This window comes from Leguminivora glycinivorella, chromosome 18 (assembly GCF_023078275.1).
Source record: "Leguminivora glycinivorella isolate SPB_JAAS2020 chromosome 18, LegGlyc_1.1, whole genome shotgun sequence".
Classification (NCBI taxonomy): Eukaryota; Metazoa; Arthropoda; class Insecta; order Lepidoptera; family Tortricidae; genus Leguminivora; species Leguminivora glycinivorella.
In genome coordinates, this window is record NC_062988.1 from 1980618 (window position 1) to 1997770 (window position 17153).

The 17153-nt window shown below is 41.4% G+C and overlaps 1 protein-coding gene across 2 annotated transcripts in view; it reads left to right on the plus strand.

The window, feature by feature from the left end:
- Window positions 1–16671, plus strand: part of LOC125235839 (hemicentin-2-like) — a 32881-nt gene extending 16210 nt beyond the window's left edge. Inside the window, exons 11-24 of one of the 2 annotated variants that reach the window (XM_048142445.1) lie at window positions 4900–5148; window positions 6130–6202; window positions 6849–7039; window positions 7585–7759; window positions 8616–8710; window positions 9499–9649; window positions 9950–10074; window positions 10567–10704; window positions 11803–11940; window positions 12327–12436; window positions 13186–13310; window positions 13558–13660; window positions 14268–14415; window positions 16473–16671. In XM_048142445.1, the coding sequence (XP_047998402.1) occupies window positions 4900–5148; window positions 6130–6202; window positions 6849–7039; window positions 7585–7759; window positions 8616–8710; window positions 9499–9649; window positions 9950–10074; window positions 10567–10704; window positions 11803–11940; window positions 12327–12436; window positions 13186–13310; window positions 13558–13660; window positions 14268–14414 (1820 nt within the window). In that variant the 3' untranslated portion in view covers window position 14415; window positions 16473–16671. Of the gene's footprint in view, window positions 1–4899; window positions 5149–6129; window positions 6203–6848; window positions 7040–7584; window positions 7760–8615; window positions 8711–9498; window positions 9650–9949; window positions 10075–10566; window positions 10705–11802; window positions 11941–12326; window positions 12437–13185; window positions 13414–13557; window positions 13661–14267; window positions 14416–16472 lie in introns of both variants that reach the window. The other variant, XM_048142444.1, reaches the window with a different exon arrangement.
- Window positions 16672–17153: the final 482 nt, after the last annotated feature.

Here is a 17153-nt window from a genome sequence, read left to right on the forward strand (position 1 = left end):
TATACTTCAGCTTGTTGTACTTCCGTGGATTCCATGGACCACCTCCTCAAAAAGTTCTGGGAACTTGAGGAAGTATCCGCTCCGCCCGCTCAAAGCCAGGATGACTTTGAATGCGAGGAATATTTCCGCGCCACCACTACGCGCGACGCTAGTGGTAGATATACTGTGGCATTGCCTTTCCGAGATGACGTGTTCAAGCTCGGAGAGTCGCATTCGGCTGCTAAGAGGCGCTTTCTTTGTCTTGAAAGAAAGCTAGAGTCATCGAGTGTGTTACGTGCCGCCTATGACGATATAATTCGTGAATACGTCAGTAAGGGTTATATATCGGACGTGACTAACTCTCTCAACGCGAACACCTCTTCAGCCCTCGCATACATAATTCCTCATCATGCTGTCGTGCGTGAGGATAAGACCACTACCAAAGTTCGTATGGTCCTGGACTCGAGTAGCAAGACAACTACAGGCCTGTCGCTGAATGATGTCTTGCACTCAGGGCCCAATCTTCAAGGGGATTTATTTTCAATCCTCTTGAACTTTCGCTTATTCAAAATAGCGCTTTCAGCCGATTGTCGCCAAATGTTTTTACAGATTGGTGTTCGCGAATCGGACCGCCAGTTTCAACGAATCTTATATAGATTCCGCCCGGCAGATCCCATTTCGACATACGAATTTAACCGTGTGTGTTTTGGTATGAAGTCGAGCCCATATCACGCGCTCCGCGTCGTTCGCCAGCTGATTGCAGACGACGGACATAAGTTTCCAATGGCAGCAGCGATCGCATCGTCCTGCACATACATGGATGACGTATGCTTCAGCATTATGTCAGATGATTCGCAACAGCGGGATGAATCTGTTGCTATCGCTGCGGCTAAGGAGCTTATTGACCTATTCAAATGCGGTCAATTTGATCTTGTCAAATGGACCTGCAACTCAGAGACCGTGCTACGTGAGATACCTGCTTCTCATAGGGCTTCCGTAGACTTGGAAATAGACCCAGGAGTCTCGCAAAAGGTCCTTGGCTTGTGTTGGAATAAATCTGGCGATTATTTCCATTTCAAGGTGACAGAGCCAGATCCAACGTGCACTAAAAGGACAATCTTGTCTGCAGTGGCTCGCCTATGGGATAACGTCGGCTTAGTAGCTCCAGTTGTCCTTTACGCAAAACTCCTCATACAGGAGCTTTGGTTGATCAAATGCGACTGGGATGAGACTCCCCCGACCCATATTGTAAATTTATGGGAACGATTTTGTTCTGAGTTGCCAAAATTGAATGAAATTCATATACCGCGTCATCTCGGGGTAGTACAAGGTTGTACTATAAACCTCTTAGGCTTCGGTGATGCTTCCGAGCGGGCATATGGAGGTGTAGTTTATCTTCAGGTCATAAACGGGAATGAAGTGACAGTTCGATTGGTGTGTTCCAAGTCGAAGGTCTCTCCCTTGAAGACAGTCTCTGTAGCGAGATTAGAGCTGTGTGCTGCTGTCCTCCTGGCAAAGCTCATGCGGAAGGTGCAAGATAATTTCGAGCCCCGTTACAACATTAACGAGATCTACGCCTTTACTGACTCGAAAGTTGCGCTCTGCTGGATTCAGTCATCACCACACCGCTGGCAAACATTCGTTGCCAATCGCGTTGTTAAGATAATTGAAGCTGTACCGGCCAGCTGCTTCCATCATGTGGCGGGCTTAGAAAATCCCGCGGATTGCTTGTCGCGTGGCCTGACGCCTGCTAAGCTTGTGGATCATCCTTTGTGGTTTACAGGACCGGCTTGGGCATCCAAGCATCCATCAGAATGGCCTTTAAGGGAGCTCGATCGAGAGTCCATCGGAGAAGTGCCGGAGCTTAAGCCTCTTGCACACGCTACTACTACGGATGTGTCAGAGTCATCACTTTATTCCCTCGCGCAGCGGATATCGTCGTGGTCTCGATTACTGCGCATCGTCGTATACGTGTACCGCATCCTTAATCCGAAACCGCTCCCCACGGCCCTTACCCGATCCGACTTAGAGTTTGCTGAAGGCAAAATTCTCTCATCGTTGCAAAACGAACATTTTTGTGACGATATTGAGAAAATTAAGAGCAAGAAATATTGCTCACCTGCTTTACAAAAGCTCAAACCGTTCTTAGACAAAGACGGTCTAATTCGTGTTGGAGGCAGGTTGACAAATACAGACTTGCAGTATTCTCAGAAGCACCCAATTGTGCTCCCGCGACGTGATCATGTAGTCAATATGATCGTTGACTACGTTCACAGAAAGCATTTGCATGCTGGTCCCGAGTCAATGATGACTATACTTAGGCTTCAGTATTGGATTCTGTCGGCTCGTCGTGTCATTCGCGACCGCATTGCCAAATGCAACACTTGTTTCAGAGCGAATCCACAATCGTCTTTTCCGCTCATGGCAGACTTACCGGGCTGTCGCGTGAATCAAGTGGATAAACCGTTTACGCATACAGGGTGTGATTATGCAGGCCCTCTGCAATATACGCCTACTCGTGGCAGAGGAGTGAAGAGTCGCAAGGCTTGGTTATGTATTTTCACTTGCCTCACTACGCGCTGTCTTCACATTGAGATAGCGACGGAATTGAGTACCGCCAACTTCATGGCTGCATTAAATCGCTTTTTGGCACGCCGTGGTCCCGTCCAATGCATGTATTCGGACAATGGAACCAATTTCGTTGGCGCCAATTCTTATATGCGTGACTTCTACAAGTTCTTGGATGCTCATCGTCCACTTATAGAGATGGAACTAGCGGAGAACCGCATTGATTGGAAGTTCATCCCTCCTGCTTCTGCTCATTTTGGAGGCGCATGGGAGTCTATGGTGAAAATAGTAAAAAATCACCTTTTCAAGGTGATCGGTACGCAAATACTGACGTACGAAGAACTTCTAACGATGCTTGCTCAGATAGAAGCGCTCGTTAATTCCCGGCCTCTAACAGCCTTGAGCAGTGACCCCGCTGAGCCATCAGCTCTTACTCCTGCTCATTTTCTCCATACTGCTCCACTGTTGTCGTTACCTACTCCATTGGTCGAGTCAGGTAACTTACGTGAACGACATGCCCTCCTAGATAGGATAGTGCAGTCTTTCTGGCAACGATGGCGAGCGGAGTATCTGCATCAGTTGCAATCTCGAGCTAAATGGACAACGCCATCAGTTCCCATTGCAATTGGCACAGTAGTCGTCATTAAAGTAGATAATGCGCCGCCATTCTCATGGCCATTGGGTGTTGTAGACGCAGTGCATCCTTCAAAGGATGGCTCAACCCGCGTTGTTACTGTCAGGACAAGTAAAGGAAGTTTCGTCCGTCCTGTCGTGCGGTTGTGTCCTTTGCCTAACCAGTAATGGAATGGGTATTATGTTAGAATAATATTATTTTTTTTCGCTATTATTTTACTCGAAGAAAAGGGTCATTATTTATTTATTTTATTTAGTACTTCTTTCCTTTAAAGGAACCCTTTAAAGCCGGGGAGAAATGTTCGCGCCCTTTTCATTCATTATCATTCATATCGTCCATCCCGCTCGCTCTTCCTTATGATAGGTTCAACCTCATTTTTAATTGTCATGTCACCCGCCTCTTTGCCAAACTTCTTAAAAAAAAAAGAAAGTCGTTGTCAATGGTGAATAAAAATATCCGCAACGAATTAAGTTATTAATTAATTATATTATAATAGAACGATTCGCGAGTGTGCAGTGCAAGGAAAGAGAGAACCAAGCTTTGCAAGGGTGGCCACCCGATAAACTCTCGAGACGACAACATCGGTGAGTTTGGCTCCCCATCAATCTCCATAATTTTATTTTCCGTTTTGTTTTATTTTATTACAATAGTTCGTTAGGAACTTCGTATCCGCAGGTCCTTCAACAGATATAGAAAGTCTAAGGCGGGGGCCTTAGGCCGATTTTATATATCTGTTCTGTATGCTTGTTTTTTGTACACTATATCTAGTTCAAAAGTTTCTTAACTAATAAACCCCTTAGCTACGATTATAGGATTTAAGAGATTAGTAAAAAGGTACAATCTTAAAATCGCTGTCGTTTTGGTTTGGGTTTCCTTTTCCTTTCATATAAAATACTTATATGTTATAAATTCGAATAACTGACAAAATAATAAATAATAAAAGATGACAACCACCTTTTCTAAATGTTAGACGATAATAGTATTTTATGCAACAGGCGTTTAAAGGAGGTCAAAAAAGACGAGTGGCGTGGGTAACAATTTGAGGCGAAGCGAGTATTTTTTGACTCAGTTAAACACCGTTGCATACAATACTTTTTCTACGACCATGCACTTAGTTTTTAATAGTTTTCTTGAACAACTTTCGTGAAATTCACACTGTTTCCGTCGGCCTCCCCTCTGTTCCTGCCTCACCCTGTCGCTCGCACTCCCCCGCGCCGCCGCCTCCGCCAGCCCCCGGCGCCCCGCGCACCCACGCTATATCCCTTAAAGGCTTCCTAACAATGCTTTAAGAGCTATATCGTATGCATGGGTGCGCGGGGCGCCGGGCGGGGGCAGGCATCTTTTATGTATGGTTTTAACGATCTATGCACGTCACTGTAAATAACGAATAACAACACGGGAGTAGAAAAAAATGTATATCACGTAGCAGTATCATAATTACCGGGCAATGTGATAAAAAATGGCGCATAGGCAAACTTGTTACACTTATAATAGTTATAATCAAATTGCCCAACATTCACGTAGCAGTATCATAATGACCGGGCAATGTGATAATAATGGCGTCTAGACAATGATTAATCACTTTGCCCAATACAGCTAGGCATTATTCATAATGCCCGGGCATTATACATAATGCCCTTATTAATCACTTGGTCCATAACACATACATTTCCTATGTATACGTTATTTGAGGGACTAACCGTGCTTGTATATTTCAGACACCACCATCGAATACCAGAAGCCTGGCAACATAACCTGCGAGGTCCTAGCTCACCCCACAGCCACAGTGACTTGGTATAAGGGTCGCAAGCTCCTCAAACCTGGCTCCAATTACAATATATCTGCTGATGGTACCGTCATCACCGTGAACTCTATGGAGCCAAGCTTGGCTGGCAACTACTTCTGTGTCGCCAAGAATAGTGTGAAGAAGGTTGCCAAGCTTCTGAAGGTGGATATTAGTGGTGTTGGTAAGTTGACAATGCGAAATCTGCTTACATACATACTTTAAGAGGCCAGGTCAGAAGTACTCGAAACCGACGAGCGTGTATGAGAAATGTTATGAAAGTGTGTGAAGCGAAAGTGGTTTGTCAGGATCGTAGTAAATGGAAATCCGTGATCTCTGCCTACCCCTCTGGGAAACAGGCGTGATTGTATGTATGTATGTATGTATGTATACATACTTTACCTTGCCGTGTGGTGACGAGTTAAGAATTTCACCACCCCTTTTCTTCCCGTGGGTTTCGTAGAAGTCGACTGTGGAATATGGGTTAAACTGTGGCGTAGGCGAGAGGCTGGCAACCTGTCACTCTAATGTCACAATTTCGATTTCTTTTAACCCCTTTTTGCCAAGAGTGGTATTGAAACTTAATAGTTCATGTGCTCTGCCTACCCTTTTATGGGATACAAGCGTGATTATTATGTATGCATGTATGTATGTATACATACCTTAGTAGTAATATTAGTGTTCTGTTCACCTATATCTAATATCGTTGTAACAGATCGAGCCGCGGCTGATGAAATATACACACGAAACGTTGCTATTTACAGTTTATTTACACCACTGACACATTACACAATACAAACACATGGCAAAATAGACATTTATGCCCTGTTGACATGACAGAACTCTGGAAAAATCTCTACATATAAACAAAAGACGCGCTCTAGCATCGGCATCCATACCGGCCAGGTTGTCAGCACAGTACGGAGGTTGGCAGTTCCCTCGCCTACAATCGAATAATTGTATAATCGAATACAGTCAGGCGGCCAGGCGAAATGTCGATGACATTTTGTTACTTCGGCGTCCAGTGCTTCAATCGTAAATACACTAAGTAAATCTTTTTATGTTATTTACGGCAAGATTAGACACATAAATTTACATTAACAAACTGAGTAAGTGACTCAGTACATCTTTCTTCGGTCAACGAATGTTTTTCTTCTGTTTCCAGGACCACCAAAAATCGAGAAGACCATTCACACCGTTCACGCTAGAGCAGACACACCTGTGGCTTTTCGGTGCAGGTGAGCTATATTCTTTACAACGTTTTGGATTTTCTATTTAAATAATAACAAAATAAATATTAGCAACCAGACGATTGGTGATTTGGGACCAGTTCCATCGTAGTTCGGGCGATTTTCCGCAACTCGACGTTTTGCGCCTATTTTGCGTGAGGGGTTGGGTAGTCCGGCTATCCCAACGCCTCGAGAAATCCTATCAGGGGCCAGACCTTTAATGTTGAGTAGGACCTCGCGGAGGTCTCTCGGGGATCCGAGTTGATTTATTCTACATTTATGGAGCCACTCCACTGCACTTCAACACCACGTGAAAGACTGTTTCCTCTGTCTCCATACACCCTCGACACAGGGGACTTACCGTAGCACCTGGTATGAATAGATGTTTGTTAAATAGTGTTATGGCAGTGGTTACCATTCTCAGGCGGATCTTCCCTAGTTGAAGGAACCTCCTTGTGAGTTTTCCATTGATGCTAGGCAAGGCTAGTTTGGACCAGTAAAATATTAATGCTGGTCTGATCGAGCCAATACGTAAAGTTTGCAATGTGTGTTTTAATTTATCGCCACTCGTTTCGAACTTTCTTTTTTCTGCACTTGTTTCATGATGTACTCGTACTAATAATAGTATTGGTTATAAAACCAATCATTGTTTCAGGCTACTTGAAGCTATACCCGAAGCAACCCTGAGCTGGTCCTTCAAGAACGCCAACGAACACACCACCCTGAACGAAACATCGGACACGTTACACCTGGGCTACGTCCAGGTCACCGACGCCGGCACGTATAGCTGCAAGGCGCAGAATGCTATGGGGGTCGACTACCATGGGATCGAGTTAGTTGTTGAGTGTAAGTAAACTACTTACATATAAATCGAAACATGTTGATAAATATTCTAGGCTTTAAGTCTGAACATTCTTATGAAATAGTCTTCATTAATAGAAAGTATTTTACAATTTATTTGTAACACAAGCTTCACCAACTCAAAATGGACCCGAAAATGTGAAATCTTTACAATATGTCTTGAGGTAAGTAATAAAATCTCCAAAATGGACAAAGTCCTTTACGCTCTTTAAGTCATTATCTTATTCCATTCACCCTTTGTTAATATAAGTATGTATATCGTCGCCTAGCACCCATACATAGTACAAGCTTTGCTTAGTTTGTTTAATATTAAGATCGTAACGGAATCTATATTTCACTCGGATCAAATTAGGTACTTGGCTGGCGTATAAGATGTGTTTATAAAATCTTACTAAGTAGGTACTACTTGACTGTTGCGATAATCCAAAACGAGTTTTGGTCTCCAAAAGTCGCCACTTTGAGCGTTATCTGATTTCACCGTCGACGAGCTCAAAAAATCGCACATGAAGCTAATCAGGTACTCATTTCAGATTCCCCCGATATCTCACAAGAGACGGACACAAGGAAGACGGTGCTAGAGGGTACCCCTGTGACACTGGACTGCGCTGCCGACGGCATCCCAGAACCTAGTATCGTATGGACCCACAACGGCCGTCGCCTCTCTGATAAGACGAGGCATACGTTTTATGCCAATGGAAGTCTTGGGTAGGTGTTAAAATATCCACTTGTATGAGGCATTCATAGGCTCAAAATTTTAACCACCGTTGTTTAGTATACAACCTTTTTATTTATATCGCCTGTCACTAAATCTACCTGTCAATAAAAATTGCATGTCATGTCAAATACTTCAAAAGTCAGTGTCATCAATGTCTAAGCGAGAGACAGCAGAAATTCTAAATAATAAGTATAATAACATAATTTACATACATACATACAATCACGCCTGTTTCCCAGAGGGGTAGGCAGAGATCACGGATTTCCATTTACTACGATCCTGACAAACCACTTTCGCTTCTCACACTTTCATAACGTTTCTCATACACGCTCGTCGGTTTCGAGTACTTCTGACCTGGCCTTTTTGCAATATTTCCCCGATTTGATCAAGAAAAGTTCGCCTAGGTCTTCCACTTCCAACTGACCTTCCACTCTTTTTTCATATACTTTCTTCGTTAATCTCCTCTCATCCATCCTCTAACATAATTTGAATACGTATAAACCAGAAGAAGCAGAAGCAGCAGAGGCCTCTGCCAACTCCAACTGTCGCCGCATCAGGTAAGCCCACTAGCTCCATATGCGGTAGTACAGCCTTACTTCTTTACTACATAATGCAGTCCATTTTTAAACATCTGCTGGCTTTAAGCCACAACCGTACTCTGCATAAGTTAGTCTTTTTATGTAAATAATTAGTAGTTGTAGTCGCGCTCGCTGGGCAGACGACATCGAGGCAGTGTCGAGCAACTGGCTTGCCTCTGTGAGCCCAGTAGGGATTTGCCCCGCTGTACCTTACAAATAAGTATCTTTAAAACGAATTCCTGATAATAAGATAGTGTCTTCTCTGTAGGTTTTCAGCCGTACTGTCTGATGCTGGATACTACAGTTGTCAAGCGAGTAACACGTGGGGAAGTGACTCCATCACCATCGAGCTCGACGTAATTGGTAAGATAACTTCAATCAGACAGTTACTGACAGTAATAAAAACCGTGGAGCCTATCCAAGATGACAATCATATACTGATAAACGCAGTTCGATAAGTGGCAATTTGGCGCAACGTTTGTCTTCGTGACTATTTAAATATAGTTTAATATTTTCACGGATACTTCGTATTTGTAAGAAATTAACAGCATGCCCCGTAGCCGAATGGCATTTCTCCGACGCGAAACGAAAACGAAACGCCGCTAAAGGTAGTCTGGCTCTGTCGCAACGGTATGCAAGAGCGATAGAGATAGATATCTGCGAGCGTTTCGTTTCGTGAGCGTTTGTGCCATTCGGCTACGTACCCAGGCCTAGGTAGTCTAAGTGACAATCGTTCACGCTACGCGGTGATCAAAACTGCCGCGCCACTGCAGAAGAGCGATAGGGGGAGCTAGCTACCATGCGTGGATCCAGGGGGTGGAGCTTAAGTTGGCCATACAAATAGACCACGTGACCCCCCCCCCCTACCACAAAATTAAAATTTTGAAAAAAACCCCGACCGCGACATAGTGGACCGATTTTCATGAAACATGGCTAAGAACACTCCCGGTTAACTTTCAAACAAAAAAACTAAATCGAAATTGGTTCATCCGTTCAGGAGCTACGATGCCACAAACAGACATACACACAAACAGACAGACAAACAGACAGACAGACAGACACGTCAAACTTATAACACCCCGTCGTTTTTGCGTCGGTGGTTAAAAAACAAATGTAAACTTAAAATTATCTGTATCTGCATTTTTCTCCAGTCCCCGTCGCCCTGAAGTCTCCAGGGAAAACCTTAATTGAGCAAGAAGAAGGTACATCCCTGAACCTGGAGTGCAAAGCTGGTGGCCCTCCCCAGCCCCACATCACGTGGTACTACCGCAAGACTAACACGTCTGACGCCATTAAAATATCGTAAGTTCCTAAAGATTTGAAGAGATCAAACTTTCTTTTTGGTTAAAGCTATAAGTATTTATAGAAAACTTAGATACTTACGACGATTACGTAGCCACATTTAAATTTTGAAAAACCCCCATTTCGATCAAACATGGCTACACATTCCCGACTAATTCAGCTTTCAAACAAAAAAAAAACTAAATATTAATCGGTCCAACCTGCGAAAAGGCACAACACCCATAAAGCCACACTACTTAGTATTTAAAGGTTACATATACTACTATCGTGTACAGTTTATTGTTATCTAATAACTTTTAGGCACAACACCGCCGAAGGGGACTTGCGTTTCCCAAGAATACACCACGGGCAGAGTGGCGAGTACACGTGTGTGGCTGTGAATGCTGGCGGATCCAAGAATATCACCTACACCGTGTCTGTCACAGGTAAATTATCTTCAGAGTCCGTGTCAGCTACACCAGGCCACCCTTTACATAATTTGTGTACCTATGATATAGGTGGGTATATCATTTTTTAGACCAAGTTAAAGAGAAGACCAACGTAACGTCGTATCTGGTACTGAAAAAAGCGGCAGAGATATAAGAACGGAATGGCTCTTAAGAATATGACGATAGATATTGATACCTAGATATCATATTTGCACTTTTTAGTGTAATTATTTAATTAAAGCAACCAAGTCCACTGGTGGCGTAGCCGGTAATTTCACCCGTGTCTTTAGCTTACTTTTGGTACTATTAGACCCGACCGCCGGTATCCATTGAAAATTCACTTGTGTAGGTATGTTATCTCTGAATGGCTAGGCACATTTACAAAAAAAAGAAATCATAAAATATTCCATAAAATAATAAAATTGATTCTTTTCCGTAGTTTAAAATTAGTCACCTTGGCAAAAAGTTTATTCCTTTCCCTGATTCCAGCTCGACCCTCTATCCTGTTCAGGATGAGGCAGTACGACGGCGTTAAGGACGACATGTTTCTGCGGGTCCCCTGCGATGCCACCGGCAACCCGAAACCTGAGGTCCTCTGGACCTTCGGAGGAAAGAACCTTTCTTCAGGTAAGTTACTATCCATTCTGTTCTGAATGACAATCTGACTAAGTGAAGAATTATTTCTGCGGTTCCAATTTCACTAAAAACCTGAAACTGAGGTCCTTTGGACCTTCGGAGGAAAGAACCTTTCTTCAGGCTTACCTGAACTTATTACTATCGATCCCGTACAGAATGACAATATGACTAAGTGAATAATTATTTCTGCGGTTCAAATTCCACCGAAAACCCGAAACCTGAGGTTCTATGGACCTTCAGAGGAAAGAATCTTCTTTCAGGTAAGTCTAACTTATTTCTGCGTACCTATCCAGTTTCATTGGAAACCCAAAATCCTACCTACCTGGGAAGTAATCGAAACGACTAGTTATCTTTAGGACGTTTATTAAATGAGTACGCGCATCTGCCTGTGCCAGCTCTAATCTATACTTTAATTCTAAAGGATAACTACCATGATTATATAAGGGATTAACGTTACTATTTCTTAAGTTGCTAGGAAGCATGCATACTTACCGAAAACTAATTCATGGGGTGTGTACTTCGTCTCCGTGTGCACGGTGTTGTTATACGTAAAGCACCAGTAAGGCAACCAGTCACTCCAAGAATTCGGTTTATTTTCACATTGTATTCTTAAATAAGCTCCCATTGTTTTATGCGAATTATCTAGAGCACCGATTGACTCATGGTGATACGCTGTGGAGGGTAAATGAGTAATTTTTAATAAATCACATACCTCTTTCATCGTGTTACTGATGAACTCGGTTCCTCGATCAGTGGCTATTTCCAATGGAATTCCATACCGCAGTACAAAGTTCTCAACAAATGATCGAGCTACAGTAACTGTATCTCTATAGGTAGGTAGGTAGGTAGGTGTGTATGTAGGTCTTTTGGACCTTCGTATATAGTATGAGTTAGCTTTATGACTGTTCAGTTACGAGTGCATCTTACACGTTGGAATCCAGAATAATTTACTTCGGTACATATTTTTCTTGCTCATTTGCACATTTAAGTTAAGTATTAATCAACATAAATAAGAAGAGCAAACTTTTTGGCCGTTCATGAACAGACCAATTCTTATGTAAGTTTACTTAGATTTTTTTTTTCTTACAGACACTCAATGGTACCTCATCGGCAAAGACGGCAGCCTGATCATCAAGAAAGTGGACGACTCGGCAGCAGGGACGTACACTTGCACGGCTATCAACAAGTTTGGGTCCACTTCCGAACAGTTCCAAGTTGTTGTCAATGGTAACCGATCTGTTTCTTTCAAGTCCCATGTTAGGATAAATCCTCAAATTATTTTTTATCGTGTAGTCCACAGAAATGTTCGTTTTCTAAAATGTTTTAGGATTGGGGTAATCCTACTTTCTATTGTATCCCACTATCTTTCTCATAACTTCTCATTAATATACATATACCAAAATAAGTTGTTTGTGATTTTGGTAGCCCGCATGAGCAAATGTTATTTTAAACGTCGAAGTTTTATAAAATCATGAGGCAGGGTTAACAATATCGTTTCCAACATAGCTTGTTTTTATTCCTTCCTTCCTCATTTGATTTCCTGTTCCTTTACTTTAATTTCTATGATATTGTACAATGAAAAAATATACATGCATTTTTTTTTGTATTTCCAGATTATCCTGTTGATCGCTTTTTGTCGATCATGATAGAAGAAGGTAAAACTGAAAATATTGCTTGTCCTGTCCCTCACAGGCCCAAGATTGACAGAGTCAATTGGTTCAAAGTAAGTTTCTGTTCATGTTAGTATCGTTTTAAGTATTGTAGTAGTTAGATAGATAAAACTACCTATCTATAATAAAGACACGAGTGAGAAGCTTGGAGTCACGGTCCTTTCCTTTCTTTCTTCATTGGATTAGTTGCTATTCAGACCCAAAATGCCCCTGATGCCAGCAAAAGGCCCAAATTTACGAAGAAGACCAATTAATGCCGATTCTCTCTTCTTGTTTTTCTGGCCCCCGTGTGGGTTAAGAATTTGACCACGGTCTTTTCTCCAGCGGGTGTCATAGAAATTTATTGTGGAAGATGGGTTCAATTGTGGTGAATAGGCTAGTCACTTAATGTCTGCAATATCGGTACTGAATCTTGAGCAGTTTCATGTGCTATGCGTACCCCTTTTGAGAATCCTGGCGTGAGTATGTATATTTAGACATGTATTTCAATATAGCCTTTATTTACATAAACATAATTATAGAATTATATAAGACACTAAGACTAGAACTTAAAAGCTAGCTAATGTCTAAAATAGGTCTCAAGGCATTGTACCAAGGATACTGGCGACATTTCTTCGCTGTATCGTAATGTTGATATGTTGTGCGAGGAAGTCGCAGCTCTTCGGTCGCCAGTTACCTCACAAGCTAACCAATATAGACTAGTTTTCTTTCCTCTGTTTTTGGGATTAGTTGGATCTCGCTTGCGAGAGAAAAAGCCAACGTGAGAAAGATAATTGAAAAGGTGCATTGGTTCTTGTTTCAGGACGGCCGTAACATAACTTCAGGTGAACTCAAGAACGTGACTCAAGAGGACGCCGGCACATATACCTGTCGTGTGAGTGGTCCCGACCGGCCGCCACAGACCGGATCCACCAGGGTTGAAGTCGGGTTCAAACCTCGGTTCAACAATGAGGGGGAGAACAATATTCCGTACGTGTATGGTCGGAGAGCGACGATGGATTGTTCTGCTAGTGGAACTCCTCAGCCTATTGTGAGTATTGCAATCTTTTAAGTTTTAAAAGGTCTCAATGGAGCAGCTAAAACTGTTTTACCAAGGTGGAGGTGACCTTAAGAACGGGACATAAGCTGTCGCGTGACCGGCCGCCACAGACTAGTCCACCAGGGTAGAAGTCGGGTTCAAACCTCGGTTTAACAATGAGGGGGATAATAAAATTCCATACGTTTATGGTAGAAGAGCGACGATGGATTGTTCTGCTAGCGGGACTCCACAGCCTATTGTAAGTAATACAACCTTTTAAGTTTGAGAAGGTCTCAATGGAACAGTTAAAAGTGTTTTTACCAAGGTGGAGGTGAACGCAAAACCAGGGCATAAGCTGTCGCGTGACCTGCCGCCACAGACCGGTTCCACCAGGGTTGAAGTCGGGTTCAAACCTCGTTTCAACAATGAGGGGGAGAACAATATTCCGTACGTGTATGGACGACGAGCGACGATGGATTTTTCTGCTAGCGGGACTCCACAACCTATTGTAAGATCTTATTAAGTTTTAAGGGATGACTCAATGGAGCACAAAAGAGTGGTTTGGTTCTGGTTTTCGTTAAGGTAATCTATAGATAGATTAGGTTAGGTTATTTTTATGGAAAATTGGGAATCCTGAAAAGTTACGCTTTTCAGAGAAAAACCTAATTATGACTAACGAAAATGTAGACAAACGATACATCACTCACTATAGTAATTTCGGCGAGAAACGGAGTTACCAGCCACGTATTTCTATCCGGCTTCGTTAACTTGGCCTACAAATCTTCATTTTCCGTTTCTATACTAATTTTATTATTTCAATTCTCTAATTCTAAATTGTTTTTGTCAAAGACTTGCTTTGTTTGCAGGTGACCTGGCACCACGACGGGCAAGTTCTGTCCGTCACCCAGTTCGCGTACGAGTTCCAGATGAACAACGACGGGCAGAGAGGGCGCTACACCTGCGCCGTCACCAACCAGTACGGATATGTGCAGAAGGACTTCGTCGTCGCTTAAGGTGTGTAGACGACTGTCTGTAACTGTGTCGACTGTCTGTAACAGTGTCGACTGTCTGTATGTCGACAGTCTGCAGCTGTGTCGACTGTCTATTACTGTGTCGACTGTATTATGTTACTATGTCGACTGTATTATGTTACTATGTCGACTATATGTTACTGTGTCGACTGTTTGTAACTGTGTCGACTATTTGTAACTGTGTCGACTGTCTGTAACTGTGTCGAGTGTCTGTAACTGTGTCGACTGTCTGTTACTGTATATGTGAGGACCTGCAACTGATATACTTCATCAGATTCGTCTCAGGATACCTCACTTCAGGATATAAGCAGACAGACTTCATAGTCACTTATGAGTGTGAGTTACGAGGGTGCTTAGTGTCTCGGCTGCTTGTAACTGTGGGAGACATATGTAGCAAGACTTCGTTGCTTTGCCTCGGCTGTCTGTAACTGTGGGGATATGTGTAGCAAGACTTCGTCTTTCACTTATTGAGTACTTGTAGCAGATAGACTTCATCGTAGCTTAAGATCTGTAGAGTGACACGATTGAGTAAAAAGAACTAAACCGAGAAACAGACTATACTCCAATTGCTAATTCGAGTCCAAAAAAACTACTACGATGTTGCCACTGCAATAAAATGTTTGTAAAATAGTATAATCCTTTTTTATAAAAACACACGCCAAGATAATTTATTTATTATTTATTTCAATCCTTTGATTTATATATTTAATAGTCTTTTATTATTTACATAAATACTAGGACGCTCGATCTTCTTTCTTTTTTTCCGTGATTTTTAGTTGTAAAGTTGGTATTGCGCTTGTATCACTTCAGGTATCAATAACATTTGGTGCTATATTTTGCGGTATAGAACAAACTATTGATGATATAGATATGTGACCAATTTTTTATACATATATTTTACAATTAGCTAATCAGCGAAATAATGTATATTGGGCTTTATGGTTGCCACGGCCGCCATTGTTTTGGAAGCGGCCATGACACCATGGTCTGTCAAACTGTATTTGAATTTACTATTATGCATGATACACAGATATACAGACTACATCTCTGATATATGATAGACAGACGTTAATATGCAAGTAGCGCTTTATTGACAACCGACACTTATGAACCTTTTAGATAAAAAATGGCACATGTAATGATCTATTGTTTTACCTTAAAGAGAGTATGTAAGTAAGTTTGAGTAATGTTCTTCAATTTATGGTTCCAAATCTCCTGAGGAGTCTCAGAGATACATTGGGCACTCGTTACTAAGGAAATACCTTTCGTGAGCCCCTGACTTCGCCACGCGCCATTCTGAGAGCCAGTTCAGGTGCTACCCTTCAGCAATAACATTCTAATATTGGTAATGGGTTGTTAGACTCCAATGACTAATTTAATAAACATTGGCGAAAATTGCACCTGACTGAGATAGGGCAGCTTTAGTGCATACATTTGTCTGGTTTAAGTTTTATTATTATTAGCAACGTGAATGAAGGTGATGTTGATTGTCACGTATACACGTAATATAATGCGAATTATATTACGTGTACCAACATTTATCATTAGTGGCGACCGGTGGAACTAATTTGACGTATGAGAATTAAAACAAAAAAACTAAAACGAATTTTCTTCACAATTTTATCATCAAGTATTCTTGGATTTCTTACGTGCCAAATAAAGAATGTAGAAGGTTGTCGAAACCTGAAAAGTATTTTGACAGTGACATAAGTGACATTGACAGCTGTGACATTGACGTATCTGTCGTAGTTTTTTTGGACTCGAATTAGCAATTGGAGTATAGACTGCGAGTGAAAACAATGATATCAATTGATTGGATATCTTAATACAGTCGAAATTGTCCTTCCCCAATACATTTTTGTTTTCGGAGGTGCTGATTGCCGAATTTATTTTGATTTGGAAATGGTGTTTAGTTAACAATTAATATATTTTTGCCGCATTTCAGTTTGTGGTCAAATTTATTTGAGTCAGAAAGAATCAGAGATGACATTTTGTGTAAAAAATGTAATATTTGACATACCTATACCTATTTCTTTTCAGATGCAGAACTACGCAGGTGCGAAGGTTCCAATAATTATTAAACATAGTCGTACTTGTTCTACCACCGCCTTAACTAAATGGCTACACTATTAAAGTACCAATAGATCGAATATAATATAGTATACAGTTTTTAATATAAGTTTGTTATAGTTTTACTTTGTACGCTGAAAAAGTTATTAATAAAATGTTTGAACCCAGATTGTTGTTTTCATGACTATATTCCGTTTTTTTAGCATTAGAGAGGACGTAAAAGCACGAAGCATGAGGTCTTTTATATGAGACATTTTTGCCACAACTGTCGCCATTTATCAACTATCAGTATGATAAACAGACATTTTAATAAAATACTCTATTGTTTTCTACACCAAAATTATAAAAGTGTGTTTGTTATTTATATAAATAATACTTACAATTATTCATTTAATTTAAAAGTATTTTTTAATCTGTATTATTTAAGAGGGCTTTCGTGTTAAAAATAGTGAAATCGCAACCGAGCGCTCGATCATACCGTGTGTGGTATCAAATTAAAGGGCTTTGCGAGTAGTTTATAAATATATATCACATTATAGGACTTTTTCTACTTGGTCTAACAAAATATGAGAAAATGTCCAAAATTGTACCGGTGAAGGCTCGTTTTCAAAAAATTGGCAAAAATCAATAATAGCAATTTATAATCACTTA